This window comes from Mastigoproctus giganteus, chromosome 2 (assembly GCF_048544385.1).
Source record: "Mastigoproctus giganteus isolate SK-2022 chromosome 2, ASM4854438v1, whole genome shotgun sequence".
In the NCBI taxonomy this organism is placed as follows: Eukaryota; Metazoa; Arthropoda; class Arachnida; order Uropygi; family Thelyphonidae; genus Mastigoproctus; species Mastigoproctus giganteus.
The window spans coordinates 165,357,616-165,378,293 of NC_143576.1; the positions used below are offsets into that span (position 1 = coordinate 165,357,616).

At 36.1% G+C, this 20,678-nt stretch overlaps 1 protein-coding gene across 3 annotated transcripts in view; it reads right to left on the bottom strand.

The window, feature by feature from the left end:
• bchs (WD repeat and FYVE domain containing 3 bchs) overlaps positions 1–20,678 on the bottom strand; it is a 1,877,108-nt gene that overhangs the window by 657,119 nt on the left and 1,199,311 nt on the right. For all 3 annotated transcript variants that reach the window (XM_090389621.1, XM_090389619.1, XM_090389620.1), the window contains exon 49: positions 10,161–10,345. In XM_090389621.1, coding sequence (XP_090245747.1) covers positions 10,161–10,345 — 185 coding nt within the window. The remainder of the gene's footprint in view (positions 1–10,160; positions 10,346–20,678) is intronic.

Below are 20,678 nucleotides of genomic sequence, written 5' to 3' on the forward strand. Positions count from 1 at the left end.
CCATGCAAGAGATTCTGATCTTCTATCTCGTCTGTACATGAAGTAATTTGAAAATTTTGCAAGACCTGCAGTGACAGTAATGGTTCCTGCAGGCATATGCCTATGGGATTAAATTGGGTGAGTAAATCCTTTAAGTCATCTGAATGGCTGCAAAGTCCACTGCAGTTCCACTGTATGATGTTTTGCATTATTTCTAATTGCATTATTAGCATTATCTATTTGCATTATTGCATTATTAGCTGAGGATGATTCATCTGACTGTTTTTTTTTTGTATGGAGCACTTGTTTTGGGAATATGGGGGCATCCAGTATCCATTGTGTCATTGGCATGAAGTTTCAGGATAGGTTCCTCATAATTTTGCATTCATCCACCTCCATATTGTTGGTGGGTACTTTGGTTTTCTTATAGAGTCTTTAGCAGTTTTTCATTTTTCTGTGTCATTCGAAATTGTTGGAATATCGGATGGAATGCTGATTGGAGTATTAGTGGCTTCACCGCTTTTAGTTTTAGGAGTGTCTTTTCTGAATGTTGATAGGGTTGCTTTAACCAAATTAGCAAGAGAAGTGCTGGGCAGAACTGACACATCTGTTTGGACTGCAGTTGACAAATATCTCCGGGTGTGAGATGCATAGGATCGACTAGGCATGGTCAACATAATCTGTTTGCGTGCCTGAGGATATGTGACATTCTTTTCAATTTTGGATTTTTCCCCCCAGTTTTCCATATTTCACGTGATTTGGAAAAAGCAGGGTGGTTTCCTTTGAAGTTGGGGCAAACAGGAATTGAGGCTGAACAAACTGTTTGTGTTTGGTCTTTTGATCCACAAATTGGACAGCTGACATCCACTTTGCATGCATTCTGAGAGTGCCCATATTTCTGACATTTAAAGCAGCGAATCGGGTTTAGGATGTAAGGGCCAATTTTGAAGTTTGGACTGCAGTTGACAAATATCTCCGGTGTGAGATGCATAGGATCGACTAGGCATGGTCAACATAATCTGTTTGCGTGCCTGAGGATATGTGACATTCTTTTCAATTTTGGATTTTTCCCCCAGTTTTCCATATTTCACGTGATTTGGAAAAAGCAGGGTGGTTGCAGGGTGGTTTCCTTTGAAGTTGGGGCAAACAGTAATTGAGGCTGAACAATCTGTTTGTGTATGGTCTTTTGATCCATAAATTGGACAGCTGGCATCCACTTTGCATGCATTCTGAGAGTGCCCATATTTCTGACATTTAAAGCAGCGAATTGGGTTTAGGATGTAAGGGCCAATTTCGAAGTTTGGACTGCAGTTGACAAATATCTCCGGTGTGAGATGCATAGGATCGACTAGGCATGGTCAACATAATCTGTTTGCGTGCCTGAGGATATGTGACATTCTTTTCAATTTTGGATTTTTCCCCCAGTTTTCCATATTTCACGTGATTTGGAAAAAGCAGGGTGGTTTCCTTTGAAGTTGGGGCAAACAGTAATTGAGGCTGAACAATCTGTTTGTGTATGGTCTTTTGATCCATAAATTGGACAGCTGGCATCCACTTTGCATGCATTCTGAGAGTGCCCATATTTCTGACATTTAAAGCAGCGAATTGGGTTTAGGATGTAAGGGCCAATTTGGAAGTTTAAATATCCACCTTTTACTGTGAATGGAAATTCTGGAGTGCTGAATGTTAAGATGATGGATCTAGTAGTAATCATATTTCCATTTTTTTTGGTCATTATTTGTTTGGAACTGATCACTTTTTTGACTGCTAAGTTCTTGAACTAGTTCTTCCTCAGAGACTGTAAGTAGGTCCCACTCTGTGATAATATCTTTAGAAGAATTTAAGGTGTTGTGGAGAGTGACAAACACCAGCAGCACATCAAATGTCTTTGTTTTTAACAGCCATTCAGAATGTTTAGAGGAAGCTGTTTCAATCAGGAGGTCTCCCAATTGCAGTAGTTTCACCATTTTTGGTAATCGGGCGATGGATTCCAAATATCTTTGAATTAGAAATGGTGATAACTACTTGCCGACATCTGGGTGGATAGGGAGGGAATTACCAAAAAATTTGGAAAGTCACGGCACTGTGCTTCCCTACGAAGCCTTTTTGGTTGATTTAGATCATTATCAGGTGATGTCTCTGGCGAGCTTGAAGGCTCTAGAGGCAGATAGTCATTTATATCCATCATTGCTCCTTTTTGCCCTGGAGGATAAATTTTTCCCCAGGTAACCAGACCCCACCATGTGAAAGCAGGAGCGGTGCCACCTAGTGACCAAGCGCCTGGAGAAGTTAGCTTGTTATTGAATAGATTTAAAATATACTAAGAAAAGAATGGTGATTTTACTTTCCAGGTTCTTACTCAAAGTCTGTTAAGTACAGAACCACTTACAAAGAACTGAAGGTACGAAAGGAAATAAAACAGAACATAATCACTGGGAAAATCACACTATATATCGCTTAGGAAAAATCGTTTTTTTCACTCTGGGCCACGGCAACATGATCCAGGAGCAACCAGAGTAAGTATTAATCTTGACATAATTAGCATTAGTAGAGGCACGTGATGCAAAAAAGCAAGCTTATGCAGCATCAGCCAAAAAAAAAAAAAAAAAAAAAAAGAACTCTCCCATTTCACCCCTCCATTCATTCCAAATACCTGTCCAACTCAGCCTTAAATTTAGTTAGGCTATCAACTTCCACAACAAAAGATGGAAGTCTGTTCCACCAACCAACTACCTACTGGCTAAAGACAAACTTTCGCACATCTATTCTACATCTGTCTTTCCTCAATTTGAATTTATGCCTCTCAGGTGATTATTCTGAGCAAGAGGAAGAATCCATCAGCACTGAGCATGCTCAAACCATTCAAAGCTTTATACACCTCAATCAGATTACCTCACAGGCGCCTAGTCTCCAGACACTGCAATTTTCACAAACCTTAAGCCTTTCTTCATAAGAACAACACTTTGTTCCATTCACTAATCTTGTTGCCCTTCTCTGTTCATTCCAACATCGTTACATCCTTCTTAAAATGAGGCACCTTGAGTACTGTATACAGTACTCAAGGTGTGGCCTGACCATTGCCTTATACAAGGGGATAATCACCTCCTTATCCCTGCTAGAAAAATTCTTGTATATCATTGACAAGACACCATGAACTACTCTTGCAGACTCTGCACTGCTCAGAAAACTTCATATCTGTCTGCACAATTACCCCCAGGTCCTTTTCGTTCTCTACCACTGTCGGTGTAGTACCACAGAGTTGATACGTTTCTCTGGGGTTACTGCTTCCCATATGTAGTACTTTACATTTGTCAATGTTAAACTTCATTTGCCACCTCACAGCCCATCTGCTCAACTTTTACAGATCCTGTTGCAGCAGTGTACTGTCATTAGAGTCCTTAACAACCGTGCCAACCTTCGTATCGTCTGCAAACTTGGACATTAAGCTTGATAAACCATCATCAATATCATTTATAAATGCAGAAAACAACAATGGACCCAACACCAAACCCTGAGGGACTCCAGTAATAACGATGAGCAGTGACCACTGATTACCACTCTCTGTCTTCTCCCAATCCCTTTATCCATAGAAACAATTTGCCTCCAATGCCATACTGCTCCAATTTGTTCAGCAGTCTTCCATGTGCAACAGTCAAAAGCCTTTCTGAGATCCAAATATATGATATCAAAGTTATTCCCTGCATCCAGTTCCTCTGTGACCACATCATAGTATCCAATCAAATTGGTCAGGCAAGACTTTCCCTTAACATAACCATGCTGTGTCCGAGCTATAACTGAAGTCTTGACTAGATGATCCTGCAGGGCTTCTTTTACCAGTGCCTCCATTAATTTTCTTGGAACAGAAGTTAAACTAACAGGTCTATAATTACTTGTTTAGCCCTTTGATCCTCCTTTGTGAATTTGGGTCACATTTGCACTTCTCAGTAGTGATTATTCATGCATTAAAAATTTACAGATAAAGGAACCACTAGGTGACAGTGATCACAGTACACTGATTTGGAATTTACTTAAAGATGAAACAACCATCAAGGGTAAAGGGAAGGGTTTTTGCTTTCGTAAAGGTGACTACAGTGATCTCAGATAGTTTTTAAATTCCATACAGTAGGATCAACTGATGATGTTACCAAAGTTTAATTCTAAATAGGAAGCCTTCAGGGACTTAATCTTGGAGACTACTAGGCTTTTCATTCCAACTAAGAAATACTGTTCAAGGTTTAGGCCTAAATGGATGTCAGATGAATTAATTAGGCTCATTCCAGAGAAGAAAAATGCATGGGATGCATCTAAATTATCAGCAACACAGAAGCCTATGGAAGATATAAGCTGTTCTGTAATCAAGTCACAAAGGAGGTTAGGCAATCAAAGGCTGATAACAAGAAATCTTTCACAAAGGACGTAAATAAAAACAGTAAATAGTTCTTTACTTACGTAAACTCTAGAAGGAAGGGGATGAATCAGATTGGCCCATGTAACATAGATTGTTCGACTATTGATGATCCTGCTCAAGTAGCTGATAAACTGAATGAGTATTTTGAATCTACATCACACATGAGGAGTTATTCAAGGAGGGGAATGCCAGAAGTTTATCAAACTCTAAGAGGGAGCTACATGATTTTGAAATAACTGAGAGCAAAGTTGAGGAGAAATTGTTGAAGTTAAACATAAAAAAAGCACCTTGGGCAGATGGAATTTATCCAATTACATTGAAAGAGGCAACAAGTGAATTAAGCAAATCCTTAGCCATAACTACGAGAGCATCCTTAGATTCAGAGGGAGATCCCCATGGACTGGAGATGTGCAAACGTATCACCGATTCATAAAGGGGGTTCAAAGGGTAGCACTAATAAATATAGACCTGTTAGTTTAACTTCTGTTCCGGGGAAAATAATGGAATCCCTGATTTAAAAGCATTCCAAGATCATTTGAACAAGATGCAGTATGTGGTCTCAAAAGAAATGGATGCAAAAAATAATTTTGATATTATATACTTGGATTTCAGGAAAGCTTTTGATACTGTTGCACATGGAAGACTGATATACAAATTTGAGTGGTATGGCAAGATAGCGAAGATAATTTACAAAGAGCAGCATTTAAATTAAACCAAATAACAGAAGAATATAAAGTTAAAATATCGATGATGAAAACTAGAACAACTGCTTTTAAAGGGAAAAATACGGTGAGAACAAAAATAGTTATAGACAATAAAATATTAGAACAAGTAAAACATTTTAAATATCTAGGATGTGATACAACATATGATGTCAAAGATGATATGAACCAGAAATTTCAAAATATATGTGGAACAATAAAAAGAACTCTGGCTAAGAAAACAAGGAAAGAAACACAATTGAAATTTTACAAAGTAATGGCAATACCAACACTTCTTTATGGTTCTAAAACATGGATACGGAAACAAAGAGACATTATTAGAATAAAAGCTGCAGAAATGAAATTTTTAAGATATGTCAAAGGATGTACAAAATTAGATAAAATACCAAACGTAAATATTAGAAAGGAATTAAAGATTTACTCAATTGCAAAAATTAAAGAATATAGACAAAGATGGAAAGAACATGTAGAAAGAATGGAAGATAATAGATTCCCTAAATTAGCTTATACATATAGAGCAAAAGGAAAAAGAGATAGAGGAAGACCAAAGAAAAGATGGGCAGACCTCTTCGAGATTGGAACAGGCACATTGCCTAATCCATGAAGAAAGATAAGATAAGACGGCATTAAGGGCAAGTTGTTACTTGGACTTAAGTGGGAGATGATGGAGAGTGGTAATAAATGGACATTGCTCTTCGTGGACTAATGCTATTAGTGGAGTATTCCTGGGTTCGGTGTTGGGCCTATTATTGTTTTGTGTATATATATCAATGATATTGATGAAGGCATATCAGACTTAATTAGCATTAGCACTAGCATTGATTGAGGCATATGATGCAAGGAAGCAAGCTTATAGAACATCAGCCAAAAAAAAAAAAAAAAAACCCTTCCCATTTCAAGCATCCGATCACTCCAAATGTTTGTCTAGTTCAGCCTTAAATTTATTTAAGCTACCAACTTCCACAACAACAGATGGAAGTCTGTTCCAGCAATCAACTACTCTTGGCTAAAGGCAAACTTCTGCATATCTATTCTACAACTATCTTTCCTCAATTCGAATCTATACTCCATGGGTTTTAGTCTGAGCAAGCGGAAATAGCATTAAGCCAGCTCAAATCATTCAAGGTCTTATAAACCTCAATCAGATCTCCTTGCAGGTACCTAGTCTCCAGATGTCGCAACTTGCAGAACTTGAGCCTTTCTTCATAAGTGCACCCCTTTGTTCCTCTCACCAAACTTGTTGCTCTTTTCTGTACTTGTTCTAGCAACTCTACATCCTTCCTAAAATTAGGCCTCCAGACCTGTATTGTATACAGTACTCAAGGTGTGGCCTGACCATTGCCTTACACAAAGAGATAATCACCTCCTTGTCTCTGCTAGAAAAATTCTTATATATCATTGACAAAACTTCATGACCAGCTCTGGCAACCCGTCTGTACTGCTCAGAGAACTTCATATCTGACTGCACAGATACTCCCAGGTCTTTTTCATTCTCCACCTAACTGAGTGTAGTAGCGCACAGTTGGTACGTTTCTTTTGGATTACTGCTACCCAAATGCAGTACTTTGCATTTGTCAAGGTTAAATTTCAGTTGCCACTTCTTAGCCCATCTGCCTAACTTTTCTAGATCCAGTTGCAGTAGCATACTGTCTTTAATGTCATTAACCACCCCACCAAACTTTGTATCATCTTCAAACTTGGACATTAAGCCTGATATACCTTCATCGATGTCATTGATAAATACACAAAACAACAATGGGCCCAGCACAGGACCCTGGGGACTCTGCTAATTACATTAGTCCAAGTAGAGCAGTGTCCATTTATTACCACTCTCTGCCGTCTCCCACTCAACCATCCCTTTATCCATTGCAGTAACTTGCCCTTAATGCCGTACCACTCCAATTTTTACAGCAGTCTTCCATGTGCAACAGTATCAAAAGTTTTCCTGAAATTGAAGTATATGATATCAAAATTATTTTTAACACCCAATTCCTTTGTAACCACACCATAGTATCCAATCAAATTGGTCAGACAAGACTCCCCCTTAACAAACCCATGCTGTGTATGAACTATTGCTGCTGTTTTGTCTAGGTTATCCTGTATCACCTCTTTAACCAGTGACTCGATTATTTTCCCCTTGAACAGAAGTCACACTAAGAGGTCTATAATTATGTGTGTTACACTTTGAACCCCCTTTTGTGAATTGGGGATACATTTACACAACTCCAGTCAATGAGGACCTCTCCTGACTCTAAGGATACTCTCATAATTATGGCTAAGGGTTTTCTTACTTCCCTTGCTGTCTCCTTAATTACAACTGGATAGATTCCATCTGCCTCAGGTGCCTTTTTTATGTTTAACTTCAACTATTTCTCCTCCACTTTGCTCTCAGTTATTATAAAATCACTTAGCTCCCTGTCAAGTTTCATAAACTTTTGGCAGTCCCCTCTTTGAATAACTCTTCATGTGTGAATGTAGATGCAAAATATTCATTCAATTTATCAGCTACTTGAGCAGGATCATCAATAGTCGAGCTATCTATGTTAAGTGGACCAATCTGATTCATCCCCTTCCTTCTAGAGTTTACATAAGTAAAGAACTCTTTGCTGTTTTTCTTTGCGTCCTTTGCCAAAGATTCCCTGTAATCTGCCTTCGACTGCCTAACCTCCTTTGTGACTTGATTACAGACTTATATCTGTCACAGACTTCTGTGTTGCCTGATAAATTATATGCATCCCATGCATATTTCTTCTCTCCCACAAGCCTCAATAATTCATTTGATATCCATTTAGGCCTGAACCTTGAACAGTATTAATGTCCACGTTTGCTGATGATACATGCATTGGAAAGGTTGTTAATGACAATAAGTTACTGCAACAAGACCAAGAAAAGTTAGGCAGATGGGCTGAGAAGTGGCAACTGGCACCTCTGTAGCCAGGTGGGAAGGAGCAGCAACGCGTAGCACACGCTTCTTGATTAGACCGGGGTTTGAGCCCGTCACCACCAAATACGGAAGATGTGGAAAGGTCAGGGAATGACCACCGCAAATTCCCGGAGCAATATGGCCTTAGTTGCTAATGCTCCTAAAAACCAAATAACAAACAACAACTGGCAATTGAAGTTCAGCATTGACAAATGCAAAGTATTACCACAACCAGTTAATTTAGTTAATAATGTATTATGCCTATGTGTGTTTGTGAGCCAATGTTATACAGGCTTAAAAGTCGGGAATAACTCACATGACTACAGTCCCAATCAAAGAGGCCTAAGAATTTCTCCAGTAGGGGTTTAAATTCAGGCCTTTCAAAATGAGTGGCAACTGATAAAACCCACTAAATTTCCTATTTGGAAAGAGGACTTTGCAAACAGGAAATTGTGACATCTGTATTTGATTTTCAGGATACTACATTTCTATTTATTCATCTGTAGAGGTAACCCTCGTATAACACAGTAGCTTGGTTCCTACAAAATCTCGTGTAATGCAAAACCGTGTTATAAGGGACTAAGAACCAGTACAAAAGGGGGGGGGGGTTACATTCCAAAAGCTAACAAAAATACACCATTTTTTTTTTTTTTTATAACTATCAAAACTTAATTTTTATAGTAGTAATAACTTGAATAGTAAAGCTGAACAAACATCTTACTTTACAAACTGTGATACTTATATGTCAGATAATGTACGTCCATTTAATTTTCTTCCTCTTCATCGCTGCCAAGCACAATGTCTTCTGCAGCATCTAGATTTCGTGTACCATCTGAACTCTTCGAAGTCACAATTTTTTATGGTCTCAAACTAGCACAGAACCTGACCCAGGGATCTCCAAACAAAATACAGTGTACCCCCCTTTTAATTAATGATACATGAAAATCGGAAGAATAATTTCCAGTTAGCAAAATAAAAATAAATTTACGCTTACGTACATAGCTTAATTAATAAGTACTGTAATATGTACATACTAACTAATTGATATTTCTGTTCAATGACTCTTTTTTTTTCTTTTTTTTCTCAACATGGCATGCATAAGTAGCAACAAATGTGATATATGCAAGTGAGATACGGAGTAATGAGTTTCTGAAAACTTATTTATGTGAAGAACTTCCATGGGCTTTTTTTTCATCTGATTGAATATTTCATGGAAGGGAAACACATTTCGCCATAATAACGTGAAAACTCACAGAATTCCAGCTATCTGTACTATAGCAAATGCAAGAAGATTGAGTTTACCATTTGTTTATAACTGATTACACTAACAGAAAAGACCCAATTAATCGGAAACTGCATATTGTTTTTATTGTTTTATGGTAGTAAGCTCCAGAAATGTGCTTTAGAAAAATACCATGAAAGTGATAATGACTAGCGAGTGAACAGCAAGGATTCAGAAAAAGTAATGGAAATGTTGAAAATTACATCTAACATAATAGCAGAGTTTTCCCGGAACAAAAATACTGTTTTATGCGAGATTTCCTGCAATTCTCAAACTGTATTAGAGCGAAACTGTGTTATACAAGTACTGTGTTGTGCGAGGATTGCCACAATTTATATGGGGGTGACCTGTAATTCCATTCTAGCAAGAGAGCTGTACATGGAGAAAAGTTAAACAAATATTTAGGAGATGATGTCTGTTATTTTTATTTGCATATGCTGTATTCCTTTTTATGGATTTTGTTTTATTCCCAAGGTCACTTTTGAAGTGATCTGCTTGTTGATTCAAAGTGTAACTGAAAAGTGCAAAAACTTTTTAAAATTATAAGGAATTCACTAAAAGAATATTCTACAAACCTTCTGAGATGATTTTAACTTTTTTTGTTTTTTGCCAGATGCAACAAATACTATATCAGCGCAAAAATTTGGAATTACACACCAAGTCTAAATGAAATACTTCAATTGCACTCAGCCTTGGGAGGGAGAAACAACCAACAACTTTTTGTCACATAAATCACATACAATATGACAATTCTAAATGATAACAGAAAATTTTCAAAATTTTGTTGGATAAAACAATAAAATTAATTAAATCAGATATAATTTATTACACTATATTTTCTATCACCTTTTCTCCATCTTCAAGGAGGCGAAGTACACTCTGATTATCTGGACTATCATCTTGATTACGACCATCTTGATCAGTTGATCCATCTCCCATTGCATCTAAAGAATCCTGATCATCCTCCCAATCATTGCTTCGATTAAGTGGTGACCTAGGCAATAAGCAGGCTGTCCGTAAACCCTGGAAACCTTAAAAACACAACACTTCTACTATATATGAAATCAAAATACAAACTACATTACTTCAATCTCAAGGAAACACAAACATAAGATATCTGGTAAATCTAATAAAGTTCAACTGCAAGCAAAGACATTTGTTTTATTTTTTTTATAGAGTAAAACTCCTACTACAATAAATATAAATTTTAGCAAATTAAATCAGCAATAGCATGAAACTCTGACATATGTATTGGCAGTATAAATATAACTGCCAATTAATATAAATATGACTCAAAAGAATTTCATTTCTTGGGCAATGCAGCACTTAGCCCCATAATATTAAAATAGTATAGTCATAACAGCAGTAGTTTTGTTTGTTTGTTTATCTTAATTTAAAAAAAAAAAAAATGTGAAGAAAGTTAAAGTTTACTTTTATTTCCACATATAAAAATAGAATAGAATCTAATGTTTTTTTTTTTTCCTTGTTCACTAATATTATGATATTGTAGTATTTGAGTGTTTTTGGCACAAGGGCCTCTTCGGCCATATTGTGCCTACTAATATTATGATATTTTAAATATACACATTGGTACAAATTACTGCATTGAGTTTTTGAGCATTCTGCTCCCACTGAAGAGTGAAGCTGAGTACCTGGCACTAACATTTATGTGCTTAAATGGAAGTTTTACTTCTGTACACAACTGAAGTGTTCACATACACAAAATACATTATTTAGAATTTGGAATCCACTGATTGAGGCAAACTGCTGTGAAGCAGGTAGCTTTAAAATAGCTGTCCTGGCTGTGTCTCAGATTTTTTAAAAGTACAGTAGATTAACCTATTCAGGTCACACTATTCAATTTATAAAGTATTACCAAACTAGGCAGAATTGTGAATAATAATATTAATAGAATTTAAGTTTAACTTAAGTTCAGGTCTTAGCACTGAGTACTCAGCATCAATCTTCAGTAGGAGTAAAATGATGCCCACAATTGAAAATCAGATGCAAATATTTTCACTCTTCTAATTACTCTCCTAAAACAATAACTTGAAATAACACGAGCAGCATACATTGACAACCTTTTTTTTAACAAGGATCAAAAAGAAAATTATACTTTTCTAGCAGTAAAATGCAGTACTTTCACTGTGACAAAAAAATCGAATTCCCATGGTTTTCAATCTTCTTTTCCCCTGCAAACAGCTCCAATTAGCATTAGTAGAGGCATTTGATGCAAGAAAGCAAGCTTATGCAGCATCAGCCAAAAAAAATATAAAATAAAATAAATAAATAAATAAAAAATAACCACTTCCACTTCACCCCTTTGTTCGTTCGAAATACCTGTCCAGCTGAGCCTTATACTTATTTAGGCTATCAACTTCCACGACAAGGGATGGAAGCCTATTCCACCAACCAACCACCCGCTGGCTAAAGGCAAATTTCCTCACCTCTATCCTACATCTGTCTTTTCTCAATTTGAATTTATGCCCTCTCAGGTGATTATTCTGAGCAAGAGGAGGAATCCCATCAGCATTGAGCATGCTCAAACCATTCAAGGCTTTATACACCTCTATCAGATCACCTCGCTGGTGCCTAGTCTCCAGATACTGTAATTTGCAAAACTTAAGCCTTTCTTCGTAAGAGCACCTCTTTGTTCCATTCACTAATCTTGTTGCCGTTCTCTGTACTCGTTCCAGCAGCTCTACATCCTTCTTGAAATGAGGCCTCCAGACCTGTATACAGTACTCTAGGTGTGGTCTGACCATTGCCTTATACAAGGGAATAATCACCTCCTTATCTCTGCTAGAAAAATTCTTATATATCATCGACAATACACCATGAGCTACTCTTGCAGCCCATCTGCACTGCTCGGAAAACTTCATATCTGCCTGCACAACCACCCACAGGTCCCTTTCATTCTCTACCACTGTTAGTGTAGTACCACAGAGTTGATACGTTGCTCTGGGGTTGCTGTTTCCCATATGTAGTACTTTACATTTGTCAATGTTAAACTTCATTTGCCACCTCTCAGCCTATCTGCTCAACCTTTCCAGATCCTGTTGCAGTAGCATAGTGTCAGTAGTGTCCTTGACAACCCTGCCAATCTTCATATCGTCTGCAAACTTGGACATTAAGCTTGATATACCATCATCAATATCATTTATAAATATACAGAAAACAATAATGGACCCTGAGGGACTCCACTAAAAACATTAGTCCACGATGAGCAGTGTGAATTGACGAAGGAAGTATACTCAAACTTGTTTAAAAAAGTTATATGTGTGAATACATAGAGACAAATTAGTCTAAGGAAAATTTTGACCATATCTGTCCACAGCTATTGATGAAGTTTAATGCTTTTGATCTACCCTTTAAGAGCTTTTGTAAAAGGTACTGAAGAGTCAGGTACTAAGAAGAAAAGTACTAAAAGATAGATTCTAATGATTCTAAATCATTAATTCTTTCTTTCTTTCTTTTTTTTTTCCCCCTGGGACGTTTTAAACCACTGTGTCAATGCTTGTACATTAACCACACTTAGCAAGTATTGTTTGAATGGCATTAGTCTTACCAAAAAAAAAAAAAAAAAAATTCTCAAAGCCAACCCATATTTAAAATGTGTTTATTTACAAAGAAAGAAAAGATGTTCAAGGAAATTACAAAAATCAGTTTTCATCCTGAATACAAGAAAAGTATTATAATAAAGTTCCATGCTGTAAAGCTTTACATTTATGGAAAAACATCCAACCACAATACAGTAAAACTGTTTTTGTGCTTTCACTCTAACCAAAGGAGATCCTTTATCCTGTAAAACAGGGGTGGGCAACCTCTGACCTGCAATCGTTTTCAAAATGTATATAATAAGTAGCCTGCCGAAGAATATATATCTGAAATTATGTTTATTGTAATTTTTATTATATAAATTGTTTTTAACATTTTTATCGTGCGACGTCTAACGAATCATTTGAATTTGTGCCATATACGAGTATAGCAGCAAAAACAGTAAGCAAACACAGCTTCTGGCAACACTGGTAAACAAGCATAGACTTGCATGCAATCAGTAGTGGTTCTTGAACACTCGGCTCTGAAGAATGTGATTGCAGTGCAAGTGTATCGTGTTTCAACAGAAAATGTCAGTGAATAATCAACGGAAAAAAAATAAAAATAATTTGGAGAGAATTTACCATTTTATTTTTATGAAGGTTATTTATTGAAACCTACCATAATGCATAATTGAAAATCTAAGATTTTTAAACTCTTTCGCCATTTAAAATGGTTGGCCACCCCTGCTGTAAATTATACTACAATTGGTAATCTATTTTAACATGAATGCAACTGATGTTAAAATAGATTGCTTAGTAAGATTACTTTAACATCAGTACAAATCTTAGATTATAAATTGCCTTAAGACAGAATTTTAGTATTAATGGCCAAAAACTAATGTTAAATGACAAAAATGAAAAATAATGTATCAATACGTTTTACATTAATATAAAACATTGATAAGTTACTGTAATATATTTCTGAACTTATGTTTAATTAAACTATGATATGCATGGTTTTTCTTTTAAGAAATAAAATACGCACTTTTCACTTGGTAAAATTTTGTAATTTATTTATTTCAGTAGCATATATTTTGTCTGCATTTGATTTATTTATCAAGTTTAATGTAGGAATTTAAGATTTTTTTTTTTTTTTTTTTCAGAAAAATTAATTACAGTTTGTGTATATTAAAGGTTGTTGCCATACCCACATTACGGCTGTGATCATTTACAGAATGGAGCCAAATGATCCTTCTCCTTCTTCACTGCCTCATCACTCATTTGTCATCTGCACCTCACCTATGATACTTTTCCAGCAAAGAGGCCTTCATTAACTCCCATTGTAATCACTATACTGCAACCAACTTAAATTGAATCTTGATAAAGTTCTCTCTTACACTCATCCCTGTGTAGGAATATATTCCATAATGGTAAAGATGACTTTAAAGCAATATCAGTGTTGTATCTAGGGCTTAAAATACCGAGATCCTGGGATCTCGAATACTGGGATCCTGGTAATTTTTTTCCTGTATTCAAATACTGGTATTGATACAAAAATACTGGTTTTTCGGTACTAATTAAAAAAAAAAGTTTATAATTTAATCACATAAAGGTTATAAAATCACCTTTATGTGATTATGATGTCCTTATCTCTACTAGCAAATGTTCGATAAATCATCGATAGGACATCATGCAACATTGCAACCTGTCCACAATTCTCGGACAACTTCATGCCTGACCGTATCGTAAATCCCAAGTACCGTTCCTCCACTACTGACTTTAGTTCAACTCCACCAAGTGTATAAGTTATTTTGGGGTTGCTGTTTCCCAGGTGTAAGAACTTGCATTTTTTTTTTTTTTTTTTTTATGAGAACCCCAAACACGAGAGGTATTATAACCTATAGTACTTAGTACCGTGCTTGGGTTAAAGCATATAGCTGCCACTTTTCTGACCATCCCTTAAGTCTATCTAGGTCACTCTGAAGGGGCTCTGCTTGGCAGCGATCATTAACTACTCTATTGATCTTTACATCATCTGCAAGTTTAGACATCAGACCCTATATCCCTTCATAGATGTCATTTAAGATAATTAAAAACAACAGTGGTCTCAATACTGATCCTTGGGGAACCCCACTTCTTACATTAACCCAATCTGAGGAATAATCATTTATCACAATCTCCTTCCTGGTGCCCTCAAGCCATTGTTCTATCCATCTAAGGATTTTCCCTTTTATTTCAACCGTGCTCCAACTCATAAAGTAACCGCTCACGTGGGAATGAGTCAAATGCTTTGCTGATATAAAAATAAACAATGTTGAAATTATTTTCTAAATCCTGCTCACGAGTGACCTGTCAAAATGGCTAACCAGATTTGTTAAACATTATTTCCCCTCTACAAAACCATGATGTGTATCCTACAGAATTCCATTTCCATTTAAATGATCCTGAATTCCACTCTTGATCATTGCCTCCATGATTTTCCCTACTACTGAAGTTAGACTGGCCGGTCGGTAATTTCCTGTTACATGCCTAGAACTGCCTTTATGTTCCAATTTACACAAATCCAACGGAATCTCTCCGGAGCCCAGTGATGCTCTCATAACTAGCCTTTACAGTTCAATGCACTCACTTGCTGCCTCCTTTAAGATTATAGGATATATGGTATCAACTAAAGGAGTCTTACTTGCCTGTGGGCATGAAAGTTTTCTCGTTAAATCAACATGTGAAATTTCAACATCATTAATTACATTTTTTTCAACTTCACTTCCATAATTTAATTTCTCATTGACGTGAAGGGTTTTCTTTCTGTAAATATGATGCAAAGTAACTGTTGAGTTCATCTGCAACATCAGTTGGGGTATCTAATACTATCCCATGATTACATATATGTCTAATCTGATTTGTCCTTCTCTTCTTTGCATTTATGTATGTGAAGAATTCCTTAACTGCACTCTTTGCTCTCTCCCAGACTCAGTAAAATTACTATAGTGAAAATTATACTTCGCTGAATAAAATGTCTTTTTCCTTCAGAAAATGATGAACGTAATCCAACCATGGAACAGAACATCGGTGTTCCGCAAATTCTTTCCAAAATAAGAAATTGCCTGACCCAATGAGATTTTAAAAGATGAACTTGAGTCGGAAATTAATGAAATATTTTTAACTATTTTTGTTAAAAAAAGTTTGAAGCCTAGAAAATATGGACTGAGATTGTCTACGATTATCTCAGTACAATAATACCAGAATAGAATCCGAAAGGGCGTTTTCTGCCACTAATCAAATATGTACCAAAATTAGATCCATTTTAAACGATCATACTATTGATTGCTTATGTTTCTTAAGATTCCACTTTATTCGGACAGGTAGTGTGGATGCTTAAACATAACTAAACTTTGCAGTAACAATATGTATTTTTTTGTTTTTAGAATAACTGTATTTTTAATGATTTTTTTCAGAATATTTATTATTGCAATAAATGTTTATTTAAAACTTGAATTCAAGTAATTACAGTACTTGTTTTTTCCTTATGTTATTGCACCTAACTGTCATCAAAATTCATTGAGAGAAACATTTGTTTTTGGAATTTTGTTTTTGGAATTTATGAATACCGGTATCCCGGTTTCATAAATTAAAAATACTGAAATACCGGTACTAAGATTTTGACCAGTATTGTAAGCCCTAGTTGTATCTGTAAGTCTCACTCTCAGATTATCACTTATAACATTTCTCTAATTTTTGTACAAGCATAAACTTCCAAAAATTAAGCACAATAAAAAAAAAAAAAAACAACATTTGGTACTGTGATTTTTGTATGAGTAATAAAATGTCAAAAAGGTGACTCTTTATGTTCAGATCCTAACAATGCTTCTTCAATCAAAGTTGAAAGTCTCTCATTTGTCCGACAAAACGATTCCTGTGACTAGGATGAGATTAATGTGAACTCCTTCATAACAAAGCTCTCTCAGGGCTTGTCCTGAGATAACCAGGATGACTATGAATGGTAGACTCATGAACGAAGACTCACAATACAGACTACAGAATGAAGCTCTCTATTGTGAACAATTCACTTCAAGTAAGCCCTACCAGCACGAATGGTAAATATATAATCTCAGGGTTCTCCTCACTCACTCTCTGTTAAACATTTAATTGATCTTATAACTATAACAGTCATGAGCAGTCTAGCAGATCTAAGCCACACCAACCCTCGATTAAACTCATCACCAAGTTGACTCTCAAGTATCAGAGATCTTTTGACTGAGAATCAGCATCCTAAGGTGCAGAATTTAGATTTAAAGTAGTTCATACACCATTTAGAAGTCAAGTTCCACATGGAATTAGTCACAAATATTATTAACACCACAGTCCATTGCCATGCAAGAACTCAAAATACTCTTGCATTCTTAAAAATCATGCAAGAAACAATTAACATCATAGAATCTGCCACATTCAAAAAATATCCATATAATATCCATAAAAATATCCAATGGAAATTCAAATTTGATGGAAAGCAACTGTAGCACCTCACTCATTACTGAATTTGATCTCTGTTTTGGCAGCCATGAATCTAATAAGTGATGACCTTCAGCAGATGATCTCACCTAAGCACAAGCAGTATACAACCTAAGCAAAAGGCTATGCAGCATCTTCTTGATGGTTACTGTCAACCACTGCTCTATGTAATCTGTCTTTCTTCCTCAACTCTGCAAAATATGGCCATCTCTTATCAGTGGCACCATAAGGACCACCATGTAAGTAGTTTTCTAGCATCAACAGTATCTCATCACTCACTCTCTCTCTCTCTCCGCATAACTCGGAAATTTTTTTTTAGCTGGTGCAGCATAAGCCTCAGGCTTCCTTGCACTATATGGCTAGTAATAATAATAATAAGCATAATCACTAAAGATTTTTACCTCTATATTGGGCCCTCTGACAAAGGTAGACGGTTTAAAAAATCTTTTTAAAACTGAAGATGGCCTATTCTTCAGTGGAATTACAGGCCATCAAAATTCTGTTTAGAAGACGTTTTTTGTGTCAAACATGATAAAAAGCTTTGGAAGTGTCAAGAGCAACTGCTTTGTGTGGTCGTGATGAAGCTTTGGGCTGCTTTCTCAAAATCTGCAGTATGTTCATTTTATCATACTGGTCTACCTGCTTGTGTCAAAACCCCGTCTACATAGCCTAGCATATTCTATCAAAGGTATGCTGCCCAAAATACAATCTGCAGATTTACAAATAATCACAGATTATTTCAATGTTCCTAATACATTCCACAGGCTCAAATCCAACTGTAGCATTATCAGAAAGCATGTCTCTCTCACAACAATAGATAGGCTTGCAAATAACTGACTTCGTTATAGGGAAATACATATTATTTTAAAGATTCAGACGGCCTATTGTTCTTGAAAACAAAACTATTATTTTGCCCCAAGTTGACTATGCCTCCTCCATCTAGAACCACTCCATGTCTACTCAAACAAAATTGAAGCAGTACAATGGGATGTTATCAGACACCCAATATCTAGGACTCCTTTTTTTTTTTTTTTTTTTTTTGTTTTATCACGCTAAATTCTATAAGCCTCTCTGCACCTACTTCAACTTTTACCATTCAACTTTCTTGAGTCCAAAGAACTCAAGAAATTCTCAGATTACTCCAAAGATAGTCTTTGAGCATTATGGTGTTCTAGACAATCCAATTCATCAACTTCCACATTCCTTCAATTAAAAACCAGGAGTATTGTAAGGGCTGATGTGAAAAGTAATGTCAAGCCTTTCATAGTGACATAGGTAAATTCAAACTCAGACAGACTATCTTCACTTGCCAATGAACACAGTATGAACTATTCAGAGACAAACAGGAAGTCAGTGGCAGCTAACAATGTTAACATCTTTTCATTTTCTTTCTTGTTACATTTAACTCATTGTTATTAATTTCTTATTTTCACTTCTATTATTTATTTATTATTTTAATGCACTCCTGAAGAATTAATTGTACTAATTTACACAATACGATGTTCATTACTGTTTGTTCCACATACACTGTAATTCGGTGACTATTTTCCATGGTGCTGGTTTTCACCTGTGTTGATTTCCAGGTATATTTTAATCATGTAATTCAAGAACACCTGTTAGAAAAAAAAATTTTTTTTTTTTTTTTTACTGTAATGCATGGGAAAGTGTAATTCCTTCTTCTGAAGATAACTTTACGTTGTACCTATTGGTTAAATTTTACACAGCACTGTATTCCTGAGGTCTGAAATGGATTTCAGTTGGCACCAGAAATATTCAACTGTGCTTAGCATTAACCAACACATATTTTATTGCCATGTTGCCCTTGCACTGTAAAGCTCCCAAACAAATGAACAACAACCCACACATACACATTTATGACATACAATTTGTTATTTTAAAAGCAATTTATTTATTTTAAATTATTTTAAAAGCAATAATTAGACAGGCGAGATTGACAGCTTGGAGTCAGTTTTGCTTGTTTAATAAAATCACCCTGGTGTGAATGAGAATGATGGATGAATGAAAGAAAAAAAAAAAAAAAGTATAAAAAAAGTTGTAAAATGTAAAAACTATAAAATGATGCCTAGAAATGTAGGGGGAGGAAAAAAAAATGCAAAGGAAAAAAAAAAAAAAAACTAAAATGTAAAAAAAAAAAAAAAAGTGTGTGAGCGAATAATATAAATTGCACATTCTGTTCCAGCTTCTTCACCAGATTGACGGATGGCCATGGGACCCTTATGGACCACAATGTCATCCATACTATTGGCTGTTCCTAGCCAGCATGCTGTCCCAGGTGGGATATAACCACCAACACAGCTCGGCTGCTGCCATTAGGCATTCCTAGCCATGCTCCCTTGTGTGGTCCTTTGCTTCCACTCCCCGGGCGGGAGGGGAAGGTTACCTCTGGTCCCCCCCTCTTTCTGCTCTGGTGGAGCAGGCCTGCTCCACTGATTTGGGGATCATCTTCTCTATGGACCCCATTTCTCTGTCTTTTCCCCCCAGTCTTCAGTCTTCCCTCCCCATCTAACTTACAACTACTAGCGTTCGAATCATTGTTAAATTGCTTGAGCCCTACACCCAAAAACTTCATGACATAAAATCGCACAACTAGTATTTTTTTAAAATTTTTTATGTTTTATTTATTTATTTATATATACAGTATTTTTTAAGGTCCTAGCCACTGAAATCTCAGGAAATTAGGTGGCAGGACCTGCCAGAGTAAATAACTATAATACTTGTGTACCTGGTCTACCTCCCGGGGCAGAGTGTGGGCAACGTTGGGTCCCATTAAGGGCCCAGCGGCCAAATGAACAGAGGAACAATGGTACACGACACTACACATATACAAGATCCATACACTTTTAAACCTCTGGCATTGACAGTGTTCGGTTTCACACCTACAATGTATACTATGAGGAGATGGGGGGAACCCCTGGTGCCGTTTGACACTAAACACACTCTACACAAAATTTGTTAGCTAAAAGCAGTTTATAACAACTACAATTTTTCTGAAAAGAACTGCAAGAGGGTAAAAAAAAATGATAAAACAAATGTGAAATGAAATTTGCTTACATAAAAAGGTTTGCTTAACAGGTTGTCTTTTAGTCTTTATATATTCATGTTAAGAAATTGGAAAAAACTGGGTAAATTTCATTTCTGGCTATTAAATGGTTAGCTTATAATGGAGTTGTTAAGAGTTATTTCCCAAAGCTCATGTTATACTGGAATTACGCTATAGTGTATTCCATCAAAAGAGGGACAGTGATATAAAAGATGTGTCTTGCACTATTGCATTATTTTCCCAATACTAATAACT